This window comes from Bombina bombina, chromosome 2, assembly GCF_027579735.1.
Source record: "Bombina bombina isolate aBomBom1 chromosome 2, aBomBom1.pri, whole genome shotgun sequence".
Taxonomy (NCBI): Eukaryota; Metazoa; Chordata; class Amphibia; order Anura; family Bombinatoridae; genus Bombina; species Bombina bombina.
In genome coordinates, this window is record NC_069500.1 from 185,614,903 (window position 1) to 185,630,880 (window position 15,978).

The 15,978-nt window shown below is 41.7% G+C and overlaps 1 protein-coding gene across 2 annotated transcripts in view; it reads right to left on the reverse strand.

The window, feature by feature from the left end:
- AGGF1 (angiogenic factor with G-patch and FHA domains 1) overlaps positions 1-15,978 on the reverse strand; it is a 137,816-nt gene that overhangs the window by 30,666 nt on the left and 91,172 nt on the right. For both annotated transcript variants that reach the window (XM_053701382.1, XM_053701381.1), the window contains exons 7-9: positions 9,333-9,444; positions 8,735-8,786; positions 2,888-2,989 (exon numbers count right to left, since the gene is read on the reverse strand). In XM_053701382.1, the coding sequence (XP_053557357.1) occupies positions 2,888-2,989; positions 8,735-8,786; positions 9,333-9,444 (266 nt within the window). The remainder of the gene's footprint in view (positions 1-2,887; positions 2,990-8,734; positions 8,787-9,332; positions 9,445-15,978) is intronic.

Genomic DNA, 15,978 nt, shown 5'->3' on the forward strand with positions numbered 1-15,978 from the left:
CCGTATTGCAGACTTTAATACACACCAACCAGGTGGGATTTGTCCCTGGGAGGGAGGCACGGGACAACACCATTAGGGCGATAACCCTCATTTCCTACGCTAAACACAATAAAATACCATCTGCCCTCCTGACCACCGACGCAGAAAAGGCGTTCGATCGGATCAGTTGGGGATTCTTAAGGGAAACTTTAAAAGCAATGGGGTTTGGTCCACTTATGATCATGCGCATTTTTAGCCTTTATGCGAACCCTACGGCTAAGGTTAGGGCGAACGGAATGTTGTCCAGTCACTTCAAGATACAGAACGGTACACGTCAGGGATGCCCGCTGTCACCAATACTCTTCATACTTACTATGGAAGTCTTTGCTGCGCACATTAGACAAAACCAGGAGGTGAGGGGTATTGAGATAGGCCCAACATGACTTCAAAATAGCGTTATACGCTGACGACGTTCTATTCACGGTCACAGACCCACTCCATACTATACCCACAATTCTAGACGAAATAAACACGTTTGGCCAATTTTCGAATTTCTCAGTAAACGCCCAGAAGTCAGAGATCTTAAACATCAATGACACAGTCAGATTTCCGAGCTGTATCAAATATATGCCCAATGATCCATAGAAACAAATCCATTAAATACCTAGGGATTCATTTAACACCCACTTTCTCACTATTAGAATTACATTAAACTTTTAACTGCAACAAGACATGACCTCCGCACATGGGCCTTAAAACCCATATCTTGGTGGGGACGTACCCAATGTATTAAAATGACTACACTGCCCAGGATCCTGTATATACTCCAGGCTGTCCCTATGCCCCTCCCAACATGGTTCCTATCACAACTCCAAAGACAGATTAATTCATTAATTTGGGGGAAGAGCAAACCCAGGATCAACAGGGACTCTATGTATAGAGCAACAATAAACGGTGGGCTAGGACTACCTAACATAACAACATATTACAATGCTATAACTTTACAGAGACTGTTGGACTGGCACAGGGCAGGTGACACGAAGGCGTGGGTGTCTCTAGATTCGCATATCCTTAGAGTCCAGTTGGCGGGCGCGCTGTCTTGGGTCCCGAGGGCTCTTCGACCACCCCAATGTAGCGAGCTAGCGATACATAAACACGTGTTTGACACTTGGGAATCTATTAAAACTAAGCGACCACACATCACAGGAACCCGATCACCTCTCTTCCCCATCCCTATGAATGCCGAGATGATAGGTGGACTAGATAGCGGCTTCCAGAGGTCAACAGAGTGGGGTTACACAATACCACTAAAAGAATTTACACGAGCAGGGAGATTGGCTGATAGAGAGGATTTGACACTGGTGGCGGGTGGGAGATACTCCAACTGGTTGAAATACTCTCAGCTTGCTCATTTTATACACACGTCCACGTTTCAATCAGATTACCTTAGGGAGCTGACTCCATTTGAAAACCTGTGTACAAGTAAAGACACGCTGCAACACACGCTATCCCTATCACGACGGATTCTTCAGTCAGAACACGCACACGCAAGAGGAGCTAGACATAGCTATAACTAGGGAGGATTGGTCTAGGATTTTCCGCAACACTAAGAGGTCCTCGGCATCCCCTCAATTCCTCGAACTTAACTTCAAGGTCATGATGAGGTGGTACTTGACCCCCTCTCGAATCCATTCAATATATCCAGAGGTATATAGTAACTGTTGGAGGGGGTGCACAACAAAAGGACACTACCTCCACATGTGGTGGGAATGTGAAAGACTTAGGCCTTTCTGGAACAAGATTGAAGCTTATTACTGACAGTTACAGACGGACAAGTTTACATTGACCCCGAACACGGCCCTATTAAATGACCTTCCACCGTTCCCCTGCCAATTGAGACTTAGGCTGTTACAAATGGGACTCAATGGAGCTAAAATTCTCATAGCTAGACATTGGAAGACGCAATACACACCAACATTTGAGGAGTGGGTTAGCAGAGTATCAGATATTCTGGCTCTGGAAGAATATGGTTATTTTAAGAGGAAAAAATTGAACCTATTTGCAGACATTACATTTTTATGGGATGACTTAGCCACTCGACAAGAGACCACGCTCCCTAATACGACGTAAAGAATAACGTTCAACTTCCATGTATCTCCCACCCCACATAGTCCCCCACTGTTGGTAGGCTCACTGCAGCTACTCTCCTTGCAACAGCTCCCTCAACCGAGAACGAGTTGATACACTTGTGAAGGTTTCGTGCCTCAGGGTTTGGTGCTTTGCAATAGATCATGTTTCCCTTTTTACTAATTGTTCAGCTTTGACTAGTAACAAAGTCATAGTATGTTCTTTTCTTCTACCTTTTTCTATTTTCTTCTTTATTTCCTTTCTTTGGACACTTATGAAGATGTCATCTAATCTGCAGATGTTAAGAGACAGAGAAGTATTCTACATTTTACTTAAGTATTGTGTTCTTATATGTCTACGGTTTCTGTCCTGAATGTAACTTTTTGATGATGAAAATAAAGCTTTAAAAAAAAAGTATAAACATATTGTGTCATAAATACATTGTATCATAGAAAGCTTTGTAACCTTATTGAAAATGCAGCTTTTGTTGGTAAAAAAACAAAATTAATTAGAGGTCAGACATTTAAAATGTTGTTGGAAACCATATTTAAAATAAAACAGATTCATCTGTTGATGGTGTCAAAGAATTGGTTGTGTAAGTGAGCAACACCCTTTATCATGGGGGAGGGGGTAAAGTTCACTTGCTTTTACATCAGAGTGCGTCGCTTTATTTTATTTTCCTACAATGGTTGGCTACTGGTAAATTATGTGCTTCCATACTTCTAATGGTCAATTATTTCTTGTCCTGGTAACTAGGTAGGCTCTAAAAGGAGACACTTACCTGAAGAATTTGATTGCCATTAATAACTGTGCCATTCTGACTGCCTTGATCAACAAGAACATAGCTTTGCAGATTAGAATCAAAGTATACTTCTGCATGAAACTAAAAAGAGAAAATATGCATAGAATAAAGTCACTCTTTTACCAATGCACTTAAAAGTACAGTATACTCCAGAATGTTTATTGTTTAAAAATATAATCTCTTTATTATCCATTGCCCAGTTTTGCATAACCAACACTGTTATATTAAAATATTTTTTTACCTCTGTAATTACCTTGTATCTAAGCCTCTGCAGACTGCCACCTTATTTTCAAGTTCTTTTGACAGACTTACATTTTAGCCACAGGAGTGAGCACAGTGTTGTCTATATGGCACACATGAACTAGCAGTGTCTAGCTGTGAAAAACTGTCAAAATGCACCAAGATAAGAGGTGGTCTTCAATGGCTTAGAAATTAGCATATAAGCCTACCTAGGTTTAGGTTTCAACAAAGAATACCAAAAGAACAAGGCAAATTTGATGATAAAAGTAAACTGGAAAGTTGTTTAAAATTGCATGCCCTATCTGAATTATGAAAGTTTAACTTTGACTTGACTGTCCCTTTAACCCACAATCAGTGCATAAAATAAAAAAAACACTTGCAGATAAAATGGTCTGGAAATAAGAATCATGAAGACAGTGTTCACTTCTAACACACTTAAACACTTACATTAAAGGGCTATGAAGCTTATTTTTTTAAATTCATGATTCAGATAGAGCATGCAATTTTAATCAACTTTCTTACTTACTCCTATTATACATTTTTCTTCCTTTTCTTGGTATCTTTATTTGAAAAAGTAGGAATGTAAGTTTAGGAGTCGGCCCATTTTTGGTTGAACACCTGGGTAGCGCTTGCTGATTGGTGGCTAAATGTAGCCACAAATCAGCAAGCACTACCCAAGATACCAAGAGAACAAAGAAAAATTGATAGGAGTAAATTACAAAGTTACTTAAAATTGAAAGCTCTATCTGAATAATGAAAGACAAAATGTGGGTTTCATATCCCTTTAAATAACTTAAATTATGCTTACCTGAGTTTCTTTTCTTCTGTACGGGAAGAGTCCACAGCTGCATTCATTACTTTTGGGAAAATACAGAACCTGGCCACCAGGAGGCGGCAAAGACACACCAGAGGCTTAAATACTTCCCCCACTCATTCTGCCAAGGGAACAAGGAACAGTAGGAGAAATATCAGGGTGAAAAAAGATGCCAGAAGAATGATAAAAAAAGAATTTAAGGCCGCCCACAGAAAAAAAAAAATGGGCGGGAAGCTGTGGACTCTCCCCGTACAGAAGAAAAGAAAAATGATCAGGTAAGCATAATTTAAGTTTTTCTTCTTAAAAACAGGGAGAGTCCACAGCTGCATTCCTTGATTTTGGGAAATCAATACCCAAGCTAATAGAGGACACTGAATGCAAAACGGGGCGGGAACAAAAATGCGGCGCATTCTGATGGCACCACAGCCTGACACAACCCGGATTCCCGATAAAAACTACTTCAACAGAAGCAGGAAGAACAAAAACATGGAAAGAGGACAAGGTAACTGCCCATCAATTAGAACCATAACGATCCTAGTTAGAGATCACTCTAAATTCTGGATTCCACTGAGCACAAAAGCCTCTGAGGAGACAAAAATCCCACTCTCTAGAAGCACACAAATAAAAACCTCTCCATGAACAATGGCAAGGGAAATAAACTCCCACACCACATTATCCCTAACTGAAAGAAAGGAAGAATCAGATAAGGTCAGAAAGAACCTCCAGAAACAATCCCCGAAGATTCAAGGACAAAACAGAGAGAGAAGCCCCTAGCATAACTCGAAAAAGAGCGGCTACCAGGTTGCAATAGGACAAAGTCCCGTAGAAAATACTCTGACGGAGGAGAGCAAAGAAAGGAAAAATTCCAGATCACCTCCTACAAGGATCCAAAAGGAACCAATGTAAAGCCTTAACCAGAAACCGCAGTCCCAGAAGGACAAAAAGGTAGGACAAGACTACCTTACCATAGACCGCTAACTAGCACAGAGTAACTGAACACCCATACGTCAGAAAAAACCCCGGGAGCAGAACAGGAACGTAAAAGGAACATCCGTTAACGCCACAAAAGAAAGCCGTAGGCTTCCATCTTATAGGCAGTCAGACTAAACGTCAAAACATAGTAACTAGCCAACTGAATAGCTAGCAAACCTGCACCAGGACATTCCTGGAAAGGAACAAGAGAAAAACTTAGAAAGCAGGGCGGATCAACTCCTCCCCTACTAGAAAACGGGGTAAGGGAGGACAACACCCTGACCAATAAGGAAGGACCAACTACCTGCTAAGGGAAGGTTCCCGAACCAACTGCAAGGCCTCCCAAACTAAGTAAAGATCCTTCGGGAGACAAGATACGTGGTCGATGCCCAAACAGAGCAGTCAGAATTACTGACCCCTACTCCGATCGAACAGTCAATGTCCCAAGGACAAAAGAGCTTAAAAAAAATCCCTGCATCGACAAGGCCCAGAGATCAGATAATGAATCTCCAACCACGAGTTCTTAAGGAAAAGAAGCAGGAAGGAGGCACCGACACCCAGAGAGACCAACTTGGGATCAAGGATACCTATCCTCATTACCCCTCAGAAATCCAAAGGGAGGGTACACTGCAGACAAGAGAAACCCTCGACCCACTGAACTCCTAGAGTCGGATGAGGAAAACTACCTCAGGAGGAGCTAAATGGCTAGGTGCAGTAGAACAGATCCTTTCAAATAGAAGGAAAATGAAGAAACCCAGGAATATTCCAGTAAAGAAATTCCCAGGAAAAACTTCCTCCATCTCTCCATAAACGATAAAAGAACCGCCCCAGAAGGAACAAGGAGATTTCCCCAGGACCAGGAAAAACAAGCCTGCTACTGAATGCCAGACAGATCCAAGACTATTAAAATCTTGAAAACAGAGTAATCTAAATGCCAAGTCAAAGACAAGGACTAGGTTAAAAAACGGACCCCAAAACCAGGCGCTGGAGCAAGACCAAAAACCTTGCGGAACCTCAAAAGTTACCTGGAAATGAAATTTGCACCGAAGTTGATGCATGCCATACCCCCATGGAGTCTTGAACTTAGATCTCTCATGATGTATCCCAGTGGCTGTCCACTAAAAAGTCCGAAGACAAAGGAAGGACCCAAAAGAGATCAGAACTCCATGACTGAATCTTTAGAGACTGTCATATTCTCTCAGTCTGGATCAACCTTCCGAAAATCTACAGCTCAAGGAATTAACAAATTAACGATAATCCCAAAACTCCTATCGGTAAAGGCAGGAGAGACTGCATAACAATCCCCCAGATCCCCAAATATAAAGGATCAAAAAGGGGAGAATGCAAGGACAAAACAGTCCCTAAGAACCTAGTCTCCACAACCAGATGACCAAAAGTCAAAAATGCAAGGGAAAGTGCAAAGCATAGCAATCCTCAAAAAAAAGAGAAGAGAAACACTGGCGAAAGATCTGAAAATCGGACAATCCAATCCACAAAGAGTACCAATAACACTAGTATCAAATACTTAAATGTCAGGTAAGGCCATGTAAGAAAAACATTGGACGCCCCACTAAGATGAAATAAAGTAGGGCCAGCTGGATATCTAGGATAGAAGGTCCTCCTATAACTTGTAGAATCAAGAAAGGACAACCTCGTAACAAGAAAATCGCTAGTATCAAAAATCCCAGAGAAGAAAAAAGTTTCTTTAAAAGGAAAAGTCTACAACAGTCTCGAGCTCTGCAAAGAAAACAAATCATAACCAGTTTAAAAGAAGTAGGATACACTCGCAGGCGGACGCCAAGAAAGAAATAGAAACACCGACAGAACCAGCCTGTCAGGGTCAAGAGCACAGACTGGGATTAGATACACAAGCAAAAGACAATCAGGAGTATGATCCACATCCCTCCCCTCCTCTAGCACGGGTCGCCATCAGAAGACTGAGGATCCGGAGGCAAATAAAGACTAAAATCCTCCCACGCCTCCAGTACCTGCCGCAGCAATACACGCAGGCGCGTCAGACTGACTCTAAAGGCAAAACTCATCTCCAGCGGGGCATCTGAAGGCCCCGATCCTGCTGGCTGTCTCCCTGAAGCCTCAGAGGGAACCACTCTCCCAGAGGAAAGACCCGCCAGGTAACGAGGACACGGATAAGCTCTTCACTGGCCCTCAAGAAACTGTAAATGCGCCAACGCTCCTAATATGGTCATGCTCAACCTAGCAGCAACCTCTGGTGGAAGAAAATCTCCTTCTGGAGAAGGGGTAACAGAATTTGGGACAACTGCTTGTGTAGGAACAGAAAATTCCAGGGAACGCGCCTCACTAGACACAGAATCCTCAGAGGCGGACGGCTCAACGGTCTCCTATCTCTCCCCAGAGGGAGAAAAGAGCACTCTATTATGGAATACGGAACATAAATGATTGGGCTGGATAGCCCAGGCCTCAATACAAGCTAAGCAGGAAACAGAATCTGAGTCAGAAAAAAACCTCCTCAAGAATCCTCCATAACTTGACCAGACAAATTTGGACAAAAATAACTGGCACCTCACACCCCCAATGACTGGGGCACTTACCACCTCCTATGACCCAGACAAGTAGAGAAACAGGTCCTCTCCACCGCCATGATAAAGAAATGGAGAATGAAAACGTGACCACGCCCGGTCTTAAGGTGCGACATGTAGGCCAAAGAAAAGCATGCCAGTCCACAAGAACTGTGTAGCTCTAAAGAATTGTACTTTCCATAATAGCCATGAGCCCCAACATCTACACATAAGCAGACAGAATCACATAACAAACATAATTAAAGTCCCCCTCTGGAGATATTAACCCTTAATTCCATAAAGATAAAGGAGTCCCACTGAGACCCTGTCTTCTATTTTACATTACATTCACAATGAAAGTAAAATGAAACGATCTTACTGCAATCTATGCAGTGGAACAGTAACACGGTCCTTCAAGTTTGATATATAGTAGCGTCACTTCTGACATGGACTTGAGTGAAGAAAGCAGGCAGCGAAACTCATCAACACTTTGCTTATGGAGCTGTTAATAAGAGTCGGGATGGTTTTGCAGAAAGACTCACCCTGCATCTCCGGACTCTAACTTTCACCCAGGCTCTCAATGAGAGGCTGACAGAATTGCTTAAAACTCCAGTCCCATCTCGAAGAGTACTACCCTCCCTAAGAGACTATTCCGTAATCATCTGACACTTCTCTGCCAACCTCCTGTGACGAAAGGCAAAGAATGACTGGGGGATGAGGGAAGTGGGGGAGGTATTTAAGCCTTTGGCTGGGGTGTCTTTGCCTCCTCCTGGTGGCCAGGTTCTGTATTTTCCCAAAAGTAATCAATGCAGCTGTAGACTCTCCCCGTTTTAAGAAGAAAATATTACTTTTTTACTTCATGCTTCTAAATGAGGACATTTAAAAACGTATTAACAATTTGTGGGTTTTAATAAAAAAAAAAAATTTTTTCTTTCTTTATGCTTGTGATGAATGTCACTATACACCAAAACAGTTGTGCACCAAACAAATGAACTTACTGTTGGTATCACAATGAATAGTGTTTAACAGATTTTAAAGTACTCTTTCATATTCATGGTAGATTTTTTTTCTTTAGTTTAATGTTTGATGGTAGATTTACACAGATGAAATGTGGAAGGCCACAAGTCTACAATCTAAAATACGTTGAGGGGAAAGCCAAATATTTTTCTCAACCACTGCAATTTCTTACTCATCTGGAACGAAAAGAAAACTATGTGGAAAATGTGATAGGAATAGAGATTTAGTTGAGAAAAAACAGCTTACTTTACTGACACCGATCTCTGGAATCCTGATGGTATGACCCATATCCTTCTCCCTAAAGGAATCATAAAGTTGTAACATTTGGGTAAATACATTCTAATGCCAATATTTTACAACTGTACAAAACAAAGAACATAGTTATAAAATAATTAGATGGTTTTCAATTGTGCTCGTATTGTATTTTACATTTGAAATGTAAAAATTAGATTTATTTAAAAAAAATATTAGGAAAAATAATAATGCCGAGACATGAACAGAAGCTAACGAAATTCCTGCCACCGGCCGCCCATGGCAGAACACTTTTTCAATGAGGTGACGTTTCCACCTTTTTGCCTATAGACATTGTGCCAGATGGCTAATACGCTACTGGCTAAGAGGTGAAAACGTCACCTCATTTAGGAAATAGCATTTTGCCACGGGCAGACGGATGCGCTCAACTCGGCATAAACTTGCTGCAAATAAAAGAACTTTCATCATGAAGTTTATTTTATACTTCATGACTGAATGTCCCATTTATTTGTAGCACTGGTAAATCCTAGCGTTTCAAAAATGCTAGGATTTACCATCACTTTAACCATTTAGACAAAATATAATTACAAACCTTCCAATGGTTGCAGTTTTCACAGCCGTGATGATGAACAGAGATCCTATCTCCAGTACGGGTGAGCGGACAACAATTACTCTAATACAAGGAGGCCAGATTTTGTCAGTTTCTGTTAAGGAAACCACAACACATTAGGCTTTGTTCCTTCCTTATCACAGATCAATATACAAATATTGTACAATTTATACTAAACAATTAATATTTTTTCACACTTCAAATGATATATTATGCAGAACTATGTATATTGCTTAATGCCAAAATATAGAATGAATATATATATATATATATATATATATATATATATATATATATATATATATATATATACACACACACACATATATACACACACACACACACACACACACACACATACATATATATATATATATACACACATACATACATACATACACACACACCATCCCTTTCTTGGCTGGTGAGGTCAGTTCACATATAGCAAAAGGCTTAAAAGGGATACAAAAGCCATTTTTTCTCTCTTTCAGGATTCAGATAGAGCATGCAAATTTTAAATAGATTTTCCATATACTTCTATTATCAAATTTTCTTTTTTTTCTCAGTGTCCTTTGTTGAAAAGCAGAAACGTAAGATCAGGATCGTGCATGTGTCTGCAGCACTAGATGGCAGCAGTTTTTAAAGAATGTTATATATTAACAAGAACACTAGGTGGCAGCATTATTTACGGTCATGTAGTGCTCCAGACACGTGCATACAACCAATCTAAATATCTCTTTAAAGATTAACATGAGAACAAAGCAAAATTTGATAATAGAAGTAAATAGGAAACGTTTAACACTGTACATAGACTGTCGCTATGGGAATTCCTTGTTAATAACAGAGCGGGTCACGCCGCAAGCAACGGTACATCACTATTATACTCTTCTGGTGACTGGAAATAGCGCGGTCTCGCCGCTATTAGTAATGCAAACCCCATTAAAAGACCAGCAATGTACAGGGTATTTCGCTGTTCCTTAAGGGGTTAAGTAAGAGGAAAACAAAATTTATGCTTACCTGATAAATTTCTCTCTTTTGCGATGTACCGAGTCCACGGATTCATCCTTATTTGTGGGATATTGTCCTTCCTAACAGGAAGTAGCAAAGAGAACACCCCAGCAGAGCTGTCTATATAGCTACCCCCTTAACTCCACCCCCCAGTCATTCGACCGAAGGCCAAGGAAGAAAAGGAGAAACTATAAGGTGCAGAGGTGACTGAAGTTTTCAATAAAAAAAAAAAAAATACTATCTGTCTTAATAGACAGGGCGGGCCGTGGACTCGGTACATCGCAAAAGAAAGAAATTTATCAGGTAAGCATAAATTTTGTTTTCTTTTGCATGATGTACCGAGTCCACGGATTCATCCTTACTTGTGGGATACCAATACCAAAGCTTTAGGACACGGATGAAGGGAGGGACAAGACAGGAACCTAAACGGAAGGCACCACTGCTTGCAAAACCTTTCTCCCAAAAATAGCCTCTGAAGAAGCAAAAGTATCAAATTTGTAAAATTTTGAAAAGGTATGAAGCGAAGACCAAGTCGCAGCCTTACAAATCTGTTCAACAGAAGCATCATTTTTAAAAGCCCATGTGGAAGCTACCGCTCTAGTCGAATGAGCTGTAATCCTTTCAGGAGGCTGCTGTCCAGCAGTCTCATAAGCCAAACGGATGATGCTTTTCAGCCAAAAGGAAAGCGAAGTCGCCGTAGCCTTTTGACCCTTACGCTTTCCAGAATAGACAACAAAGATGATGTTTGACGAAAATCTTTGGTTGCCCGCAAATAAAATTTCAAAGCACGAACCACGTCCAAGTTGTGCAACAGACATTCCTTCTTACAAGAAGGATTAGGACACAGAGAAGGAACAACAATTTCCTGATTGATATTCCTGTTAGTAACAATCTTGGGTAGGAACCCAGGCTTGGTACGCAAAACCACCTTATCAGCATGGAACACAAGTTAAGGTGAGTCACATTGTAATGCAGATAGTTCAGAAACTCTTCGAGCTGAAGAGACAGCAACTAGGAACAAAACTTTCCAAGATAAATGCTTAATATCTATGGAATGCATGGGTTCAAACGGAACCCCCTGAAGAACTTTAAGAACTAAATTTAGACTACATGGCGAAGCAACAGGTTTAAACACAGGCTTAATTCTAACTAAAGCCTGACAAAAAGCCCGAACGTCTGGAACATCTGCCAAAATAGACAGAGCAGAAATCTGTCTTTTTAGGGAACTAGCTGACAATCCTTTCTCCAATCCCTCTTGGAGAAAAGACAAAATCCTAGGAATCCTGATTTTACTACAGGAGAAGCCTTCGATTCGCACCAAAAAAGATATTTACGCCATATCTTATGATAGATTTTCCTGGTAACAGGCTTTCGAGCCTGAATAAAGGTATTTATGACTCAGAGAAACCCTGCTTTGGTAGAATCAAGCTTTCAATCTCCAAGCAGTCAGTTGCAGAGAAATTAGATTTGGATGCTTGAATGGACCTTGAATCAGAAGGTCCTGTCTCAATGGCAGGGACCATGGTGGAAGGGATGATAGGTCCACCAGGTCTGCATACCAAGTCCAGCATGGCCACACAGGCACTATCAAAATCACCAATGCTCTCTCCTGTTTGATTCTGGCAATCAGACGTGGAAGGAGAGGGAAAGGTGGAAACACATACGCCAGGTTGAACGACCAGGGTACTGCTAGAGCATCTATCAGTACAGCCTGAGGATCCCTTGACCTGGAGCTGTAACAAGGAAGTTTGGCGTTCTGACGAGACGCCATCAGATCCAATTCTGGTGTGCACCATAGCCGAACCAGCTGAGTAAACACCTCCGCATGGAGTTCCCACTCCCCCGGATGAAAAGTCTGACGACTTAGAAAATCTGCCTCCCAGTTCTCTACACCTGGGATATAGATCGCTGACAGATGGCAAGAGTGAGCCTCTGCCCATCAGATTATCCTTGAGACCTCTATCATCACTAAGGAACTTTTTGTTCCGCCCTGATGATTGATATAAGCCACAGTTGTGATGTTGTCCAACTGAAACCTGATGAATCTGGCCGAAGCCAGCTGAGGCCATGCCTGGAGAGCATTGAATATCGCTCTCAATTCCAGAATATTTATCGTAGGAGAGCCTCCTCCCGAGTCCACAAACCCTGAGCTTTCAGGGAATTCCAGACAGCACCCCAGAAGACTGGCGTCTGTCGTCACTATAACCCATTCTGGCCTGCGGAAACACATTCCCGGGGACAGATGATCCAAAGAAGAGTCTCTGGTCTCTTGATCCAGATTTATCTGAGGAGATAAATCTGTATAATCCCCATTCCACTGATTGAGCATGCATAGCTGCAGTGGTCTGAGATGCAAGCGAGCAAACGGAACTATGTCCATTGCCGCTACCATTAGACCGATAACCTCCATACACTGAGCCACTGACAGCCGAGGAATGGAGTGAAGAACTCGGCAGGTGGACAAAATCTTTGATTTTCTGACCTCCGTCTGATAGACTCAGTGGACATGAAAATATTTCTGAGTCCCTAGAAATTAAACTCTTGTGAGGGGGGAAAAGAGAACTCTTTTGTACGTTCACCTTCCACCCGTGAGATATTAGAAAGGCCAACACTAAGTCTGTGTGAGACTTGGCTAGTTGGAGGAACTGGTGATGATCTTTGTGGATAGGAATGTGTAGATACGCATCCTTTAAGTCCACGGTAGTCATATATTGACCCTCCTGGATCAATGGTAATATAATCCGAATGGTCTCCATCTTGAAAGATGGGACTCTTAGGAATTGGTTTAGGATCTTGAGATCCAGAATTGGTCTGAAGGTTCCCTCCTTTTTGGTAACTATAAACAGATTGGAGTATAACCCCTGCCCCTGTTCTGCTTTTGGAACTGGGCAGATCACTCCCATGATAAAAAGGTCTTCTACACAGCGTAAGAACGCCTCTCTTTTTGTCGGGTTTACAGACAATTGAGAAAGATGGAACCTCCCCCTTAAAGGGGAATCCTTGAAATCTAGAAGGTATCCCTGGGTAATAATTTCTACTGCCCAGGAATCCTGAATGTCTCTTGCCCAGGCCTGAGCAAAGAGAGAGAGTCTGCCCCCTACTAAATCCGGTCCCGGATCGGGGGCTACCCCTTCATGCTGACTTAGTGGCAGCAGCAGGCTTTTTGGCCTGTTTACCCTTGTTCCAAGCCTGATTAGGTCTCCAGGTTGGCTTGGATTGAGCAAAGTTCCCCTCTTGCTTTGCAGCAGAGGAAGTGGGACCACTCTTGAAGTTTCGAAAGGAACGAAAATGATTTTGTTTGGTCCTTGTCTTATTTGACTTATCCTGAGGGAGGGTATGACCCTTCCCTCCAGTAATGTCTGAAATTATCTCTTTCAGTGCAGGCCCGAATAGGGTCTTACCTTTGAAAGGGATAGACAAAAGCTTAGATTTAGATGACACATCAGCTGACCAGGACTTAAGCCATAATGCTTTACGAGCTAAAATGGCAAAACCTGAATTCTTAGCCGCTAATTTAGCAAGATGAAAAGCGGCGTCTGTAATAAAAGAATTAGCCAACTTAAGAGCCTTAATTCTGTCCAAAATATCATCTAGTGGGGTCTCCATCTGAAGAGCCTCTTCTAGATCCTCAAACCAAAAGGCAGCCGCAGTGGTTACAGGAACAATGCACGCTATAGGTTTAAGAAGAAAACCTTGATGAACAAAAATTTTCTTTAGGAGACCCTCCAATTTTTTATCCATAGGATCAATGAAAGCACAACTGTCTTCAATAGTTATAGTTGTACGCTTAGCCAGGGTAGAAATAGCTCCCTCCACCTTAGGGAGGATCTGCCATGAGTCCTTTATGGTGTCAGAAATGGGAAACATTTTCTTAAAAACAGGAGGGGGAGAGAACAAAATACCGGGTCTATCCCACTCCTTAGTAACAATGTCCAAAATCCTCTTAGGAACCGGAAAACAGTGTAAACAGGAACCTCTAAATATTTGTCCATTTTACACAATTTCTCTGGAACTACAATAGGGTCACAATCATCCAGAGTAGCTAAAACCTCCCTGAGCAATAAGCGGAGGTGTTCTAGCTTAAATTTAAATGCCGTCATATCTGAATCTGTCTAAGGGAACATCTTTCCTGAATCAGAAATCTCTCCCTCAGACAGCAAATCCCTCATCCCTACTTCAGAACATTGTGAGGGAATATCGGATACGGCTACTAAAGCGTCAGAAGGCTCAGCATTTGTTCTTAACTCAGAGCTACTGCCCTTCCCTTGCAACCCAGGCAGCTTAGATAAAACCTCTGTGAGGGTAGTATTCATAACTGAGGCCATATCTTGCAAGGTGAAAGAATTAGAGGCACTAGAAGTACTTGGCGTCGCTTGTGCGGGCGTTACCGGTTGTGACACTTGGGGAGAACTAGATGGCAAAACCTGATTTCCTTCTGTCTGAGAATCATCTAATGCCAAACTTTTATAAGTCAAAATATGCTGTTTGCAATTTATAGACATATCAGTACAAGTGGGACACATTCTAAGAGGGGGTTCCACAATGGCTTCTAAACAAACTGAACAATGAGTTTCCTCAGTGTCAGGCATGTTTAACAGACTAGTAATAAAGCAAGCAAGCTTGGAAAACACTTTATTTAATGAAAAAAAAACACAATTTGCAAAAACGGTACTGTGCCTTTAAGAGAAAAAAAAAAGGCATAAACAAACTGCAAAACAGGTTAAAATTGCTACAATTTTTCTGAAATTTTAACAGTGCACCCACTAAGCTTTAGAAGGATTGCACCACAAGTAAAAAAAGAATAGACCCCCAAATGAAAAAACATAATTTATGCTTACCTGATAAATTTATTTCTCTTGTAGTGTATCCAGTCCACGGATCATCCATTACTTATGGGATATTAACTCCTCCCCAACAGGAAGTGCAAGAGGATTCACCCAGCAGAGCTGCTATATAGCTCCTCCCCTAACTGCCATTACCAGTCATTCGACCAAAAACATGCAGAGAAAGGAAAACCATAGGGTGCAGTGGTGACTGTAGTTTAATGGAAAAATTACCTGCCTTAAAGTGACAGGGCGGGCCGTGGACTGGATACACTACAAGAGAAATAAATTTATCAGGTAAGCATAAATTATGTTTTCTCTTGTTAAGTGTATCCAGTCCACGGATCATCCATTACTTATGGGATACCAATACCAAAGCTAAAGTACACGGATGACGGGAGGGACAGGCAGGCTCTTTATACGGAAGGAACCACTGCCTGAAGAACCTTTCTCCCAAAAAAACAGCCTCCGAAGAAGCAAAAGTGTCAAATTTGTAAAATTTGGAAAAAGTATGAAGAGAAGACCAAGTTGCAGCCTTGCAAATCTGTTCAACAGAAGCCTCATTCTTAAAGGCCCAAGTGGAAGCCACAGCTCTAGTAGAATGTGCTGTAATTCTTTCAGGAGGCTGCTGTCCAGCAGTCTCATAGGCTAACCGTATTATGCTACGAAGCCAAAAGGAGAGAGAGGTAGCCGAAGCTTTTTGACCTCTCCTCTGACCAGAATAAACGACAAACAGGGAAGACGTTTGTCGAAAATCCTTAGTTGCCTGTAGATAAAATTTCAGGGCACGGACTACA